Below are 13,751 nucleotides of genomic sequence, written 5' to 3' on the forward strand. Positions count from 1 at the left end.
TTTTTCTTTTGCTTTGCATTTCAACAGGTTCTGACTTGTCTATTTCAGATGTCTCTGCATTTGTGGTTTTGCACAGGATGTGTACGTTTTGGAAGCCCACTGTTGGCAGGGGCTCCTCGGCTTCAGAACTTGCTCTTGGGAATCATCTCGGGCTCTGGGTTGGAGCGGCCCCTGGTGGTCGGGCGGCGGAGGTTCCCTCTCGAGGGTGTGTGTGTGTGTGTGTGTGTCTCCGGAAATTGCCGAGGAAGGTTCGGGGAGACGCGCTGACATCGACAAAAGGGGGCGGGGTGTGTGGAAGGTCAAGCGGCGTGCGTAAAGATGGCGGCGGTGGTGGAGATGGTGGTGGAGTGATTGTTTTCTTGCAGTGTTGTTGAGAGGCTCTTCTCCTGATTATAACGATAGCTGGGTGTTGCGGGATGGCGGACGTGGCGTTAGACGAGCTCAGTAAGCTCGAGTATCTGTCCCTGGTGTCCAAGGTCTGCACTGAACTGGACAACCATCTGGGCATCAACGACAAGGATCTGGGTAAGAAGCCGGACCAGGCCCTGCCAGGCCACTGCCTCAATGCTGTTTGTTTCTAATCCATCCCATTGAAGTGTAAAATAAACATAGAGTCAGCACGGAGACAGACTCTTCCGTCTAACTCGTCCAGATATCACAAGCTGATGGAGGAGCAGCGCTCCGAAAGCTAGTCTACCCAAAATAAATCTGTTGGACTATAACCTGGTGTTGCGTGATTTTTAAGTTAATCCACTCCCATTTGCCAGCACTTGGCACATATTAGTGAGTGTTGAGAAGATTTGTAGCTCAGGTTGAGGTTCTGGATGTAGGTTTGCTCGCCGAGCTGGAAAGTTCATTTTCAAACGTCTGAAAGTGAACCTTCCAGCTTAGTGAGGAAACCTACATCCAGAACTTGGCACATATCCCTCTAAACCCTTTCTATTCATATATCCATCCAGATGCGTTTTAAATGTTGCAATTGTACTAGTCTCCACTTCCTCTGGCAGCTCATTCCATACACATACCACCCTCTGCGTGAAAAGGTTGCCCCTTAGGTCCTTTTAAATCTTTCCCCTCTCACCCTATGCCCTCTTGCTCTGGACTTCCCCATACCAGGGAAAAGACCTGTAACTATGCATTAAAGATCACAACTAACTCCAGTCCAACCCATGCTAAAACACAATAGGTTCTGGGTGAACCGTGTCCATGACTCCCTGCTGCCACTTTGTAACCACAACCATCTCGAAAGACAAGGTCAGCAGATACATCGAAACATCACCACCTGCACGTTCCTCACCTGTCTGCACACCATTGTGTCTGGGAACAGTGTTGTTGGGTCATTATTGTGGAACTCTCTCCCTAATAGCACCATGGGTGTTATTCTCCTTTCATGTCTTCCCCACCCTCAATGGATTACAGTGGTTAAAAATAGCAAATCTCCACCATCACCTCCTTGGTGTAGTTATGAATAGGCAAAAGCTGCTGACTTTGCCAGTGATGCTTATATACTTACATATTTAATATCTTAGGTAGTTGTTCTTTTGTCAGAATAATTTGTGTTCACTTATTCTCTCTTGATCAAAAGCCTGCCATTTCTCACTTTGCAGTTTTGGTTATGCAATTGGCACTTCAGTTCAGGACAAAATCAGGAAAGAGTACAATTAACTCAATTGATTCCTGAATAGCTTTTGAAGACAAGTTTTATTTAGAAGTAATGGGAAAGACTCTTGACGCTTTCTGTTACAACATCTTGTGGACCGAGCTGGAGGAAAATGTAGCAAAAGTCATGACACAGCATAGGAAGAAAACCATAAATTACCTGTGTTGCTATTGGGAGCACTGAATGCTGACTCATAAAGTGAAAGAAGTATATTGCTGTTTTGCCTCGAAAGTGTGTTTTGGATCACTGGTTGATGGAAATGATGGGTGGAGGGGTGAGAGAGTAAGTGTGAACATTAAATACTGTTTTTAGACATTACAGTGGTTCCCCCCATACCCGCAGAGGAAACGTTCCTGAACCCACTGCAGTAGCCCAAAATCGCAGATAGGAGCGAACCCATTCATTTAAATGGGAAATTTACCTTCCTGGCAGCCCCGTGGTCCCTGGTTCCGGAATGTTCCCTCTAATATGCTGGAGCAGCAGTAAACCATGGGTAACTGAAACCATGGAAAACCATTCTGTGGATATTTGGATCACCCTGTATTTTTGTATGTGTTCGAGGGCTACATTATTTGAATTATTTGTATTGATTTTTATAATTTATTATAAAAAAAAATTGGGCGTTTTGGAAATTTAGAAATTGGTAACAATCTTTAAACTATTTGGGTAGCATGAAGGTTGCATATATTTTGTAAAATGTTGTTTTATTTCATAACAACTGAACTCTGTCAATTTAATTTTTGGGGACTTCTGTTTGGGCTAGCATGTTGATGTTTGATGAATTAGTGTTATGCGTAATTTTGATCCAAGTGAATATCACTAGGTTGCATTTCTTAACCAGTTGTCTGTGAAAGTATACTTGCCTTTGAGCCAAAACATTATGGTTCAAGTTCCATTCGTGGACTTGAGCATGCAATTTTGATTGACATTCCAGGGTAGTGCCAAGCAAATGCTCCACTGCTGTAGGTGTCACCTTTGGGGTGAGGCATCAAACTAATGCCATGTCTATCCCCTCAGATTGATGTAAAAAATCTCATTGCACTATTTTGGAGAAGAAGGGAATTAACTCGGCTATCCTTGCTGACACTTAGCACTCAGACAGCATTGTTTAAAAACAGATTAACTGGGCATTGTATCATTTCTGGTTGTGTAAATTATACATGCCACATTTCCTACGTAACAGTAGTGATTACTTGTAAAGAAAGGTGCTTAATTGAATACAATGTGCTTTGGAACATCGGAAAGCCCTGAAACTTGCAAACCAAATGTATATTTTCCCTTTCATTCTGGCCAATATTTTGATTGCATCATTATGAAACAAAAATAAATTAGATTAGATTCCCTACAATATGGACACAGGCCATTTGACGCAACAAGTCCACCCTGACCCTCCAAAGAGTAACCCACCCAGACCTATTTCCCTCTGACTAATGTACCTAACACTATGGCCAGTTCACCTGACCCGCACATCTTTAGACTGGGAGGAAACTAGAGCACCCGTAGCAAACACGCAGACATGGGGAGATAGTCTGTCAACGGCTAGGTTCAAACCTGAGTCCCTGGCGCTGTGAGGCAGCAATACTAACCACTGAGCCACCATGCCACCCTTTATTTGATTTTCAATTATTCAGTTGGTGTTTTCTGACAAAAGAATGTCTTTGATTTTATGTGCAGGGCATTGTGCAAAATTAAAATGCTGCTTTCCTTCCAACCCATAATGTGCCATTGTTTTTCTATTTTCAGCTGAATTTATCATCAATCTGGCTGAAAAGAATATTACTTTTGAGACTTTCAAAGGAGCACTGGTGAAAAATGGAGCTGAGTTTACGGTAAGGTCCCATACAGGGAGATTCCAAAATATCCAATAACAGAATATTCAGTAAATACTCAGATCTGACAGCATCCATCGAGAGAAAAACATCGATCATGTTTCAAGTCTGTGTTCTTCCATCAGAATTACGCAGTATATTTTACCAAAGTGATCAGAGGTATTGCCTAAAACCTAAAATAAATTTCCAGTTGTAGAATTTGCTGGTTATCCTGTATCGACAATATCCTTCCCTAATTAAACTGCATAAACACAAAAGCAAATTGAAACAGAATACTTCTATAGAGTTGAATGGAGGATGACATTCTTAAATGATTGCACCTTAACAGTGCCATTTCTATTATTAGATGTCTTCACTGCTGTTGACTATGTTGTCCAAATTGTTCTTTGTTCATGTGTGTAATTTTTGCTCTACTTTTCCAAATGAGGGTTATCATGATAGAAGGTGGACTGAAGTGTTTCACTATTTTGCTCAGATTCCCACCATCTGATGTTGATGTGAGGGTAGATTTACAACATAGGCTGCTTTGCTGAATTTTATGTGCAATGGCGATATGTGATTTGGGACATAAACATGGAGGGCAGATTCCAAGATTTGCAATGCCTAAAATTTTCAGTTGGTGCTTGGCAAATCAGGGGAGTTTGTTGGCCTCTTGTCCAAATCCCTGATGTGTGTATTCATTGCATGAAGCTCTGCAGCAAGGCTGCTTAAGGACCATAGGCCTAGATGTTTGGCCATTCAGCATCCTTTTTTTTGGTGCACTAAGTCTCCAACCTGGTGGGCAGGCAGTGCATGCCAATTGCTCAGAAAATTGGCATACAGTTCTTGTGACTGAAATGAGTGTTACTTATTTTGCGTACGCAAACCAGCGGCTTAATGTCTACTTGAGAACTTTACTATGAGGATTTGCTGTGTTTACACATACTACTTGTCAATGTTTTTGTGAAAAACAAGTTGGTATTCAAATCAGAGTTGTTTAATCAATTTACTGGGTTAATTCCTTTTCACTCAAAATAAATTACACATGATCAGAAGTAGACCATAATGTTTCTCCCATCTCCACACTTCAGATACGCTTATAATAATGTCATGCAAATTGAGTTTACAGGAATAAATGTTGTAGGTTTGTTGCCATGTATGATTTCTTTGAGTACTTCATTTTACTTTGCTCTCTATACTTTTTGTCCTGCATTAATATGTGTTTTGCCACTCTTAGGACTCACTCATCAGCAATTTGTTACGTCTAATACAGACCATGCGACCTCCAGCCAAGCCATCGACATCTGGCAAAGGTTAGAAATATGTGATCTTCTATTCTATTCACGGAAGTGATTGAGGTTTCCTTGTATCATAGAATTTCAGGGCATGTCAAGTGATTCAGGCCATCCTAGCTGAACCATCCTGCTTACTGAAGCCTATGCACTGTTTTGTTTAAAAAAAACCCTTCCAAAATTTAGCACATTTGTTGAACAACAGATTAGTAATGAGGCCAGTCAGTCTCACCAGCTGGTTGCTGGTAATCCCTCTGTGTTGAACGTTTAAGTTTTTAGAATGTCCATAACACTTACACCAGTAAGCATTAAAAATGTCTACAGCATAACCCAGTTAGTGCCTTTTGGAATTTTTGGAGCTGTATTAACAGTTTTAAACATTTATCCATCCAGTGAGAGACCTGTACCACATCATACTGTGTTATACAACTTAAAATGTTTTGTAGAGCAACAACTGAAGCTTGGAAAGATGAAATCTGTAGCTGGGGTTAGGTGTTATAGTGGTTCAAATGGCTTTGGATGATCAGTGTTTGTTCACTGTTACATGAAAAAGCTGTCTGAAAGAGTTATCACGTTAGAGTTAGTTCCATCTTCATCTTATTTATGTACTGATGTGAAGCCTCATTACTTTCTCTTAATATTTTTCTTCAGTTGAAACAGTCAAACCAAAATCAGAAAGGGAGAAAATGAAGGAGCTGTTCCCTGCTCTCTGCCTGCCTGATACCCTGCCTACAAAGGTACGTTCTGTATTTACTCCACTTCTAGTTTACTTAATAAGAAATGTGATTGTTCTTGTGGCTAGCCTTTCTAATTCCAACTGTCCTTTGACTCTTGGTTGATGATAACTTTGTTCACTTCCATTCTTGCATTGATGGTAGAACAAAAAAATTGATGTGAACAAGTCATTACCTGAAAGCAAAAAGACAGATGAACTTTTCAGGTGTGGCCTTTTATCAGAACCGAGGTTTGATTTGGGATATTCGGTATTCTTACCTCTGCCCCTTATACGCTTCTGATCCTACTTCACAGAAGTCACATAATGTGGATGCCTATACATCTTTTAGTTCATTCATGGTTTGGGAGTGTCACTGGCTGAGCCAGCACTCTTTACCCATCCCTAGTTGCCCTTGAGACGGTGATATTAAGCTGCTGTCTTGAACTGTTGTGGTCCACTTACCGTTGGTAAGCTCACAATTCTGTCAGGTATTTTGACCCAGCAGCTCTGAAGGAACAGCAATATATTTCAGGGTCAGGATGGTGAGCAGTTTGACGAGGAACTTGCAGGTGCTTTTCCCATGTATCTGCAGCTCTTGTCTTACTAGATGGCAGTGGTCATGTTGTTTGGAAGGTGGTGTCTAAAGAGCTTCATTGAGTTTCTGCAGTGCATTATGTAGGTGGTACATACAGCTACTGAATGTTAGTGAAGCAGGGAGTGAATGTTTGTCAATCTGGTGCCAACCAAGCACGTTGCTTTGTCCTGGATGGTGTCAAACTTTTTGAGTACTGTTAGAGTGCACTCATCTGGGCAAGTGAGGAGTATTATATCGCACTTGATGGTGGACAGGCTTTGAGTAGTCAGGAGGCAAATTACTGGCTGGTGGATTCCTAGCCTTTGGTCTGCTCTTGTTGCCACAGTACTTACATGGCTAGTCCAGTTCAGCTTCTGGCCAATTGGAAGCTCCCGGACATTGAATGTTAAGGGGTGAAGATTAGATTTTCTCCTTTTGGAAATGATCATTGTCTGGCACTTGTGTGGCATGAATGTTATTTGACATTGACTTGACTAAACCTGAATATTGTCTAGGTATTACTATATTTGGACACAGATTCTTTAAGCTTCTGAGGAGTCACAAGTGGTACTGAAATTTGTGCAAAGATCAGCAGACATCATCACTTCTGCCTTTATGATAGAGGAGGGTCATTGCTAAAGTTGCTGAGTATGGATAGATTGAGGTTGCTACTTTAGGAAACTCCTGCAAAAGTTTTTTTGTAGCTGAGATGACTGATCTTGGATAATCTTCCTTTGTGCTAGGTATGACTCCAATGAGTGGAGAGTTTTCCTCCCATTTACTCCAGTTTTGCGCTGGCTCCTTGACTCCTCTCACAATTGGTCAAATACAGCCTTGATGTCAAGAGCAGTCACTCTTGCCTTGCGTCTTGATTTCAGCTCTTTTGACAATGTTTGAACTATGTAGTGTGATCAGGAGCTGAGTGGCCCTGACTGAACCCAAACTGAGCAACTCATTAGGAAGAATGTGCTGCTTGATAGCACTATTGATGAGACGTTCCATCATTTGTCTGATGATCTCATGAGAATAGACCAATGGGGTGGTAATTAGTTAAGTTGGATTTGACCTGCTGTTTGTGTACAGGATATGCCCAGGCAATGTTTTGCATTGTCAAATGGATGTCAGTGTTATAGCTATACCAGAACTGCTTGGCTGGGTGGTGGTTGTGGGAGCATTTCTGGGGCACAAGTCTTCAGTTGCTGGAATGTTGTCAGGGCTCAAAGACTTTACAGTATCAAGTTCCTCCAGCAGTTTCTTGATATTGTGTATAGTGAATCAAATTGTTTGAGCCAATCCTCTGTAATGTGTGGACTTCTGGTGGAGGCCAAAAGACTTCTCAACATCACCTTCCTACTTTGTCCACAAGTCTCATAATTCTTTCACAATCAAGAATCCATTGATCTGGGTTAGGAATATAATCGACAACTGACTATCCCTCAGCTTTCTGGGGTAGAAAATTCCAAAGATCTTCAAAACTTCAATTAAAGAAATTTTCTTTGGTCCAGTATCAAACAGGTGATTCCTTATCCTGTGCCTGTGTCCACTAATTCTAGCCTTCCCCATCAGCGGAAACAACCTCAGAACACATATTGTGTCAATCCCTTTAAGAATTTGATGTATTTCACTGAGAACACCTCTTCTCCTTCAAACATCTGGGGAATATATTTGGTTGAGCTATCAGATTAGGTGAATAGCTGTAGTAACCCATGATTCCCTTAGAGGTACTAAGGCCCTGAATGCCCACCCGAAATATCTCAAAGTCTTTGTTGCTTCTCCCTGTTTTCATTGCCAAATGAAATAAATTTCCATTATCTTAAGCTAGGTTTATTCAGTTTTACTGGAGAGACACTAGAGTTGTCTTGTTGGATGCAGAAAGCTGTTGAGTATCAAATGTAGCCTTCATGATAATCAGAGTTCTCTATCATTTAACCTGTGACAATGCACTAATAATGTACAGGCAGCGAACCATTCTCTCATCATTTTGAACAGACTTGATTTCATGTTGAAATCTCTCATTTTTCATGAAGTCGTTTGAGTTATTCTGTGGACATACCTCCGTATTGGCTGTTGCTACTTCTACTTGTTTTTATTCTGTTATCCCAACCTGGTGTTTGCTTTGCAGAGTCTGTTGGATGAAGATGATATGAAAGTAGCGGCAGATGCATTGAAGGAGCTTGAAGCCTTGATGCCATCAAAGACGGATCATAAAAAGAGCAGCAAACGCAGGTATTCAATTGGCAATTTCTTTCTAGAGTGTATCAGTAACGCTCCTTGAGGAGATGAGTGGGAAAAAGCCACCAACTGATCTGATAACAAGCCACATACAGATTATATGTGCTATCTCACTACCTATAATCAATAGATATTGTGTTGAAAGTGGTATGGTGTTTCGTTCCCTGTAGTATGTATTCCAATTAAATCATTCAGCAAGTTTTTGTGTTAAAAGTCATGTCAAGTTAAATCCTTAAGTTTAAAAGGAGGTTGTTTATTCTTGCAGGCTTACCCTGAATTAATGCTGTGTTATACACTCAGTGTCATGCATGCTGAAATATACAAAGATAAAACACAATAATAGAGCACTTATACAGATTATGGTTAATCCAGTCTCTGATTTACAGTTTGCATTTCTGAAGTGGCGGACTATGGAGTCTGGAATGGATTTAATGTTTGAAAGTTTGAGTGAGGGTCTTGTAAAGAGAATGGATGACAACAGGTTGTGAGATATTGTTGTAATCAAGCATCAGGAGATTGGTGAACTTTGAAACTGGATCAGTTTCAATATTTTGACTGCTTGATGACTTGCAGCTCACTCCTGAATGTGATTCTAGGCTGGCTGCTGAATTTTCTGGGTCCTGGGGTAATCACATGGCAACTGGGTATCACGTTTGAGGTCCAGTCAGTCTGGTTTGAATGGGATTACCATTGGGAAGGTGACAGTGATGTTTGAGTTTAAATCTTCCCATTTGTCCAGTATGAAACTGTTGACAGGCAGGCTGCAAACTACATGTAACTCCTGAAACAGTGAGATGTGAATTTCACAGATGGCTGTGAATAACTCTCGTTAATGTTGATATTTAGTTAAAGTGACTAGTTTGGGAGATAGAGGCCTCATGGTACTCTCACTGGGCGAGTGATCTAGAAGCACAGGCTAATGGTCTAAGGATGCTTTAAAATCCCACCTTGACAAATAATTGAATTTAATTTCAATGAATAAATCTGGAATATAAAGCTAGTTACATTAAATGACAATTATGTTGTAAAAGCTCATCTACATCACTAAATGCCCTTTACGTAAGGTAATCAGCCATTCTTGCCTTGACAGCCTTACAGAACTCCAGAGCAATGCGTTTGAGTCTTCTGCACTTTGTCATGGCTTAGCAAGCTGCTCAGCTTTAGGGCATGTGTGGATGAGCAACAAATGTTAGTGTTACCAATGGGCACATCTCATGAAAGAATATAGAAGGCATTTACCAGAGGTGTGACATGCAATCTAAATGCCAAATATTACATAATTGATGGGAGACAGTTTTTAAAGTATTGACTGAAAGTACATGTCACATTATGAACAGTGCTTGTACAGGCCAGAAAGTCCTAGGTTTGGGCCCTGGTTTATGGTGAGCTGCCTGATCTTATCTGGGCAGCACTGGGGCTTATACCATTGGTCTTTTTATCCTGAGTCAAAGAAGGGGCAGAATCACCAGGGGTTCCCACTTTGGATTCCTATCAGTGACTACAACTGAAAAGTCTTCACTAAGTGAAAGACAGACTGGCCCTCGATGTTAGAATAACAACAGAACTACACCTCAAACAGGTCAACTACGTAACATCTATAATGCTGGATGTCATCCAGTGAGAACAATGTGACAGTAGGTTTAATTTGTGACTCAGAGGGTTATAATTGTATTGAATTTTATATTTTCCTTTCAGCCTTAAGGTTGGATTTTGATTCCCAGTAGGGTCGGGAAAGCTGGCTGGAAAGGGTCCTGTTGTCCAAGTGGGTCTCGTCTGTCTGTAAATGCTTTTTCTCTGGCCAGAGACCCGGGTTCAATTCCCGCCTCAGGCAACTCTCTGTGTGGAGTTTGCACATTCTCCCCGTGTCTGCGTGGGTTTCCTCCGGGTGCTCCGGTTTCCTCCCACAATCCAAAAATGTGCAGGTCAGGTGAATTGGCCATGCTAAATTGCCCATAGTGTTAGGTGAAGGGGTAAATATAGGAGTATGGGTCTGGGTGGTATACGCTTCGGCAGGTCGGTGTGGACTTGTTGGGCCGAAGGGCCTGTTTCCACACTGTAAGTAATCTAATCTAATCTAATTCAGGAGGTACTTTTCTTGCCTTCATCTTCCTGACAAGATTCATCTGTGTTAATAAAGCAGTATTTTGTTGAGAGGGTTCTGAAATCTAAATATGAGAATAGTTTAAAGGATGTCACAAAACCTAGAATCACAGTCTGAGCCAATGTGAATTTTTGCTATGTAAATTAGGCAGGATAGAATTGGAGAGTATTTTTACAGTTAATGCAAAGTAGATCATTTAAAATTTTAAACATTCATTTAATGTCTAGTAGAATTGGAAAAATTGAGCTTTTTTAGGGTTATTATTTTAATTGGATCTTAAAGTTTTATAAATTGTTATTAAATTGTGCAGTTAATTTGACAAAGGATAATTGACTCAATTATTTGAAAAATCTGCTTAACTTACTAATAATTCATTCGTATAGTTATTTTGAAAACAGAAACGACCATGTAATGTTTTTGTTGTAATGTTAAAAAATGGTCGTCAATGGTTCTGACTTTGAGTTTAACTGGACTGTTAATGGACCAAGTCTAGTATTGAACGGATTGACATTACATATTTTAATGGAGGACTTTCTTTTAAAGTTGTTTGTCTTCTATTTTGAGGGGAGAGATTTTATAAGAGAAAAATGTTCTGTGAAGTTGAGATACCATGCACGTCACCCTCCAAAATGACCAGAAGAGGGCATATTTACGAGATCACTTAGATTTTCTGCTTGAAAAAGCTTAAGACAGATTCTGTATCTTTGAATTGACAATATGTGACCCTGAATTGTGTAACCAACTTTATCATGAGTTGTTCAAAATGTATTGGTTCAAAAGGATTGTTTTCCTGTCTTTTCATCTCCTATATCAAATTTATGAATATGTATAAAAGAATTTGGTTGCCATCTTGATCAATCTTTCCTCCTGTGGGAACAGAAGCCAACTGAGCTCCTTTCATCACTTTCATGGGGTGTATCACATGGGGGAGCAACAGATTTAATGATAATGTTTCCTCACAACAGGTAGTGTTTCATAATAAATGAATAAAGTTGGATGATGTTATAATATGGTAGTAATTTAAATGTTAACTAAAACTTATACTGCGTGTCTTTTGTAATAAGTTTTCACTAACTTTATTGTTGGTGTTTTGACTACTCCATTTCTCCCTTCTGCCCTTTGGAAGTAATAAAACCTTGCATATTAGTGCAAATTTATCCCGCCTGGAGCTTTTTACTAAATACAGAATGTGGTATCAAAGAAAGACTTAAATTTATATAATGAAAACTATGCCTCGAATAATCATTGAAAAGTGCTACATATGCAGTTAATTACTTTGAATGTAGTCACTGTTTCATTGGTGAACCCAGGAACCATTTTGTTTAATAATGTCTTAGTTATTAAACAGGTAGTGCCTCGTGAATACTAAATTAAAATGAAACTATCTCAAGCTGTTACAAAATGTACTTAATTAAAACCTATACCCTTAGCAGTTGTTCAGATGAAAGTCAATATCTTGAAACTTTTTTCCACTTTCCTGGATTTGAAATTGGTCACTGTGGTATATTTATGTAAATTATAAATAGGTTGCTGACTGTTGCCCATAAATGTCATTCTTCTGACCATGTATTCTGATCATTGAACTTTAATGTGAGTAAAATATTTTCACCTGAAGGACATTGACTTGTGCACCTGTTCTTTTCAAACTTTTCATCAGCTTCTTTGCCATAATCTGGAATTCCATATCTTTATACCTTTCCTAACCAAAATTCAACCAATTCTTTATGCAAGGCTGCCTCTGATCAATCTTTGCTTTAAAAAGAATGGCATCTAAACTCCTTACTTTCTGTGGGCTTCTTCAACATTAGCAGAATCCTGTGCTTGACAGAAAAATTATATTGGATTGAAATTCTTCACATTGAGAAAATTTTAAGGCATTTATCCTTTTGTTTCTCTTCTGCATTCTTCCAAAAAGTGAAGTTATTTAGCCAACCTTGCTTCATAACTCAGCTCTCTAAATTCAGAAATTATTATTAATATCTTATTCTTACTCTATGGTTTTGGACTATGCCTTTCTTGTAATTTGGACGCATCCTGATCTACTGAAACAAAAGTGGATTTTCAAATACTCAGCCAGATCAGCCACTTGAAGAGAGAAGCCGAATTAATGTTTCAGGTTAATGATCTTTCACCAGAGTACTCCAAGTCATCTCAGCAGGGTCAGATATTATTTTGACATATTTCCTTTCAATTGTGCTTCATCGTTAGTTCTACATCCTAACATTATATTTATTTATTTAATCACCTGTGAATACTGAATCAGTGGTGTTAATGACCAGTCTAGTAACCTACACAGATCTCTTTCCTTTTCTGTTGGTCTCATACCTGCTGTCATTTTAGTCTGTTATGCAGCACTATATCAGATATCTTTTGAAAGTCAATGGTGTGCCTTATCAATGCTCTGTCACATTGTAAAAATACTGCAGCAAATTAGCTATACAGCTGGTTCTGCTGTAATGCAGTAGTTCCATTCTCTTGCAAAGAGAATCTAAGAAAATCGTGTAATAGCAGCATTTAAACTAATGGAACCAGAATCACGTTATAACTAGTACATGCTTTAAAGGTTCGCGATTTAGAAACAATCTCTCCAATTTGTGAATCACGTTGCAGCAAATTTGCGTTAACAAAATGCGTGTTATAGCAGAATGACATATACTTGATTTGCCCTTAACTATTCCATGCAGGTTTTCCTTAATTAACCTGTGTTTGTCAAATTGACAATTAATTCTGTCCTGTATTGTCATTTCTAAAAGCCTTTTTTATCACTGAGATTAAACTAACTGATTTGTAGTTGCTGGGAGTGAACACAAATCAGCTGCAATCTTTCAGGATACTGAAATTGGAGAGTTCATATTTTTTTCAGATGTGTCTCCCCTGTATCTTTCGTGACAGTGAGGTGTCATCTTAACATTATGATGATTTATTTGATCCACGTCATTTATAAAAACAAATTGTTCATTTTTTTTCCCTAAAGCTCTAACGAAAAGGGGAAAAGGAAGAGAAGGAGTCGTAGTCGCAGCAGAGACAGAGACAGAGACCGAGACCGGGACCGGAAACGACATCGCAGGTCAAGGTCCAGATCGCACTCCAGAGATCGAAACAAAAGTAAATCCAGCAGACGATCCAGAAGCAGGAGCCTTAGCCCTAACAGGGACCACAAGGATCGAGTCAGAGCAAATGAGAAGAACTGTGAGAAGAGAAAAGATAGACACGTAGACAGGCCTCCACCAGAAGAACCATCTGTGGGCGAGATCTATAATGGCAAGGTCACCAGTATTATGCAGTTTGGATGCTTTGTACAGCTGGAAGGTTTAAGGTACAGTAAAGCACAAAGAAAAAAACTGCACAATGTAGGAAATAATGGGGCAA

The 13,751-nt window shown here is 39.7% G+C and overlaps 1 protein-coding gene across 2 annotated transcripts in view; it reads left to right on the top strand.

Annotated features, from left to right (window-relative positions):
• The first annotated feature begins 299 nt into the window (after positions 1-299).
• Positions 300-13,751, top strand: part of dhx8 (DEAH (Asp-Glu-Ala-His) box polypeptide 8) — a 52,526-nt gene continuing 39,074 nt past the window's right edge. For both annotated transcript variants that reach the window (XM_043675030.1, XM_043675031.1), the window contains exons 1-6: positions 300-525; positions 3,404-3,489; positions 4,706-4,781; positions 5,412-5,497; positions 8,172-8,275; positions 13,357-13,698. In XM_043675030.1, coding sequence (XP_043530965.1) covers positions 417-525; positions 3,404-3,489; positions 4,706-4,781; positions 5,412-5,497; positions 8,172-8,275; positions 13,357-13,698 — 803 coding nt within the window. In that variant the 5' untranslated portion in view covers positions 300-416. The remainder of the gene's footprint in view (positions 526-3,403; positions 3,490-4,705; positions 4,782-5,411; positions 5,498-8,171; positions 8,276-13,356; positions 13,699-13,751) is intronic.

The sequence above is a fragment of the Chiloscyllium plagiosum genome, chromosome 33 (genome assembly GCF_004010195.1).
Source record: "Chiloscyllium plagiosum isolate BGI_BamShark_2017 chromosome 33, ASM401019v2, whole genome shotgun sequence".
In the NCBI taxonomy this organism is placed as follows: Eukaryota; Metazoa; Chordata; class Chondrichthyes; order Orectolobiformes; family Hemiscylliidae; genus Chiloscyllium; species Chiloscyllium plagiosum.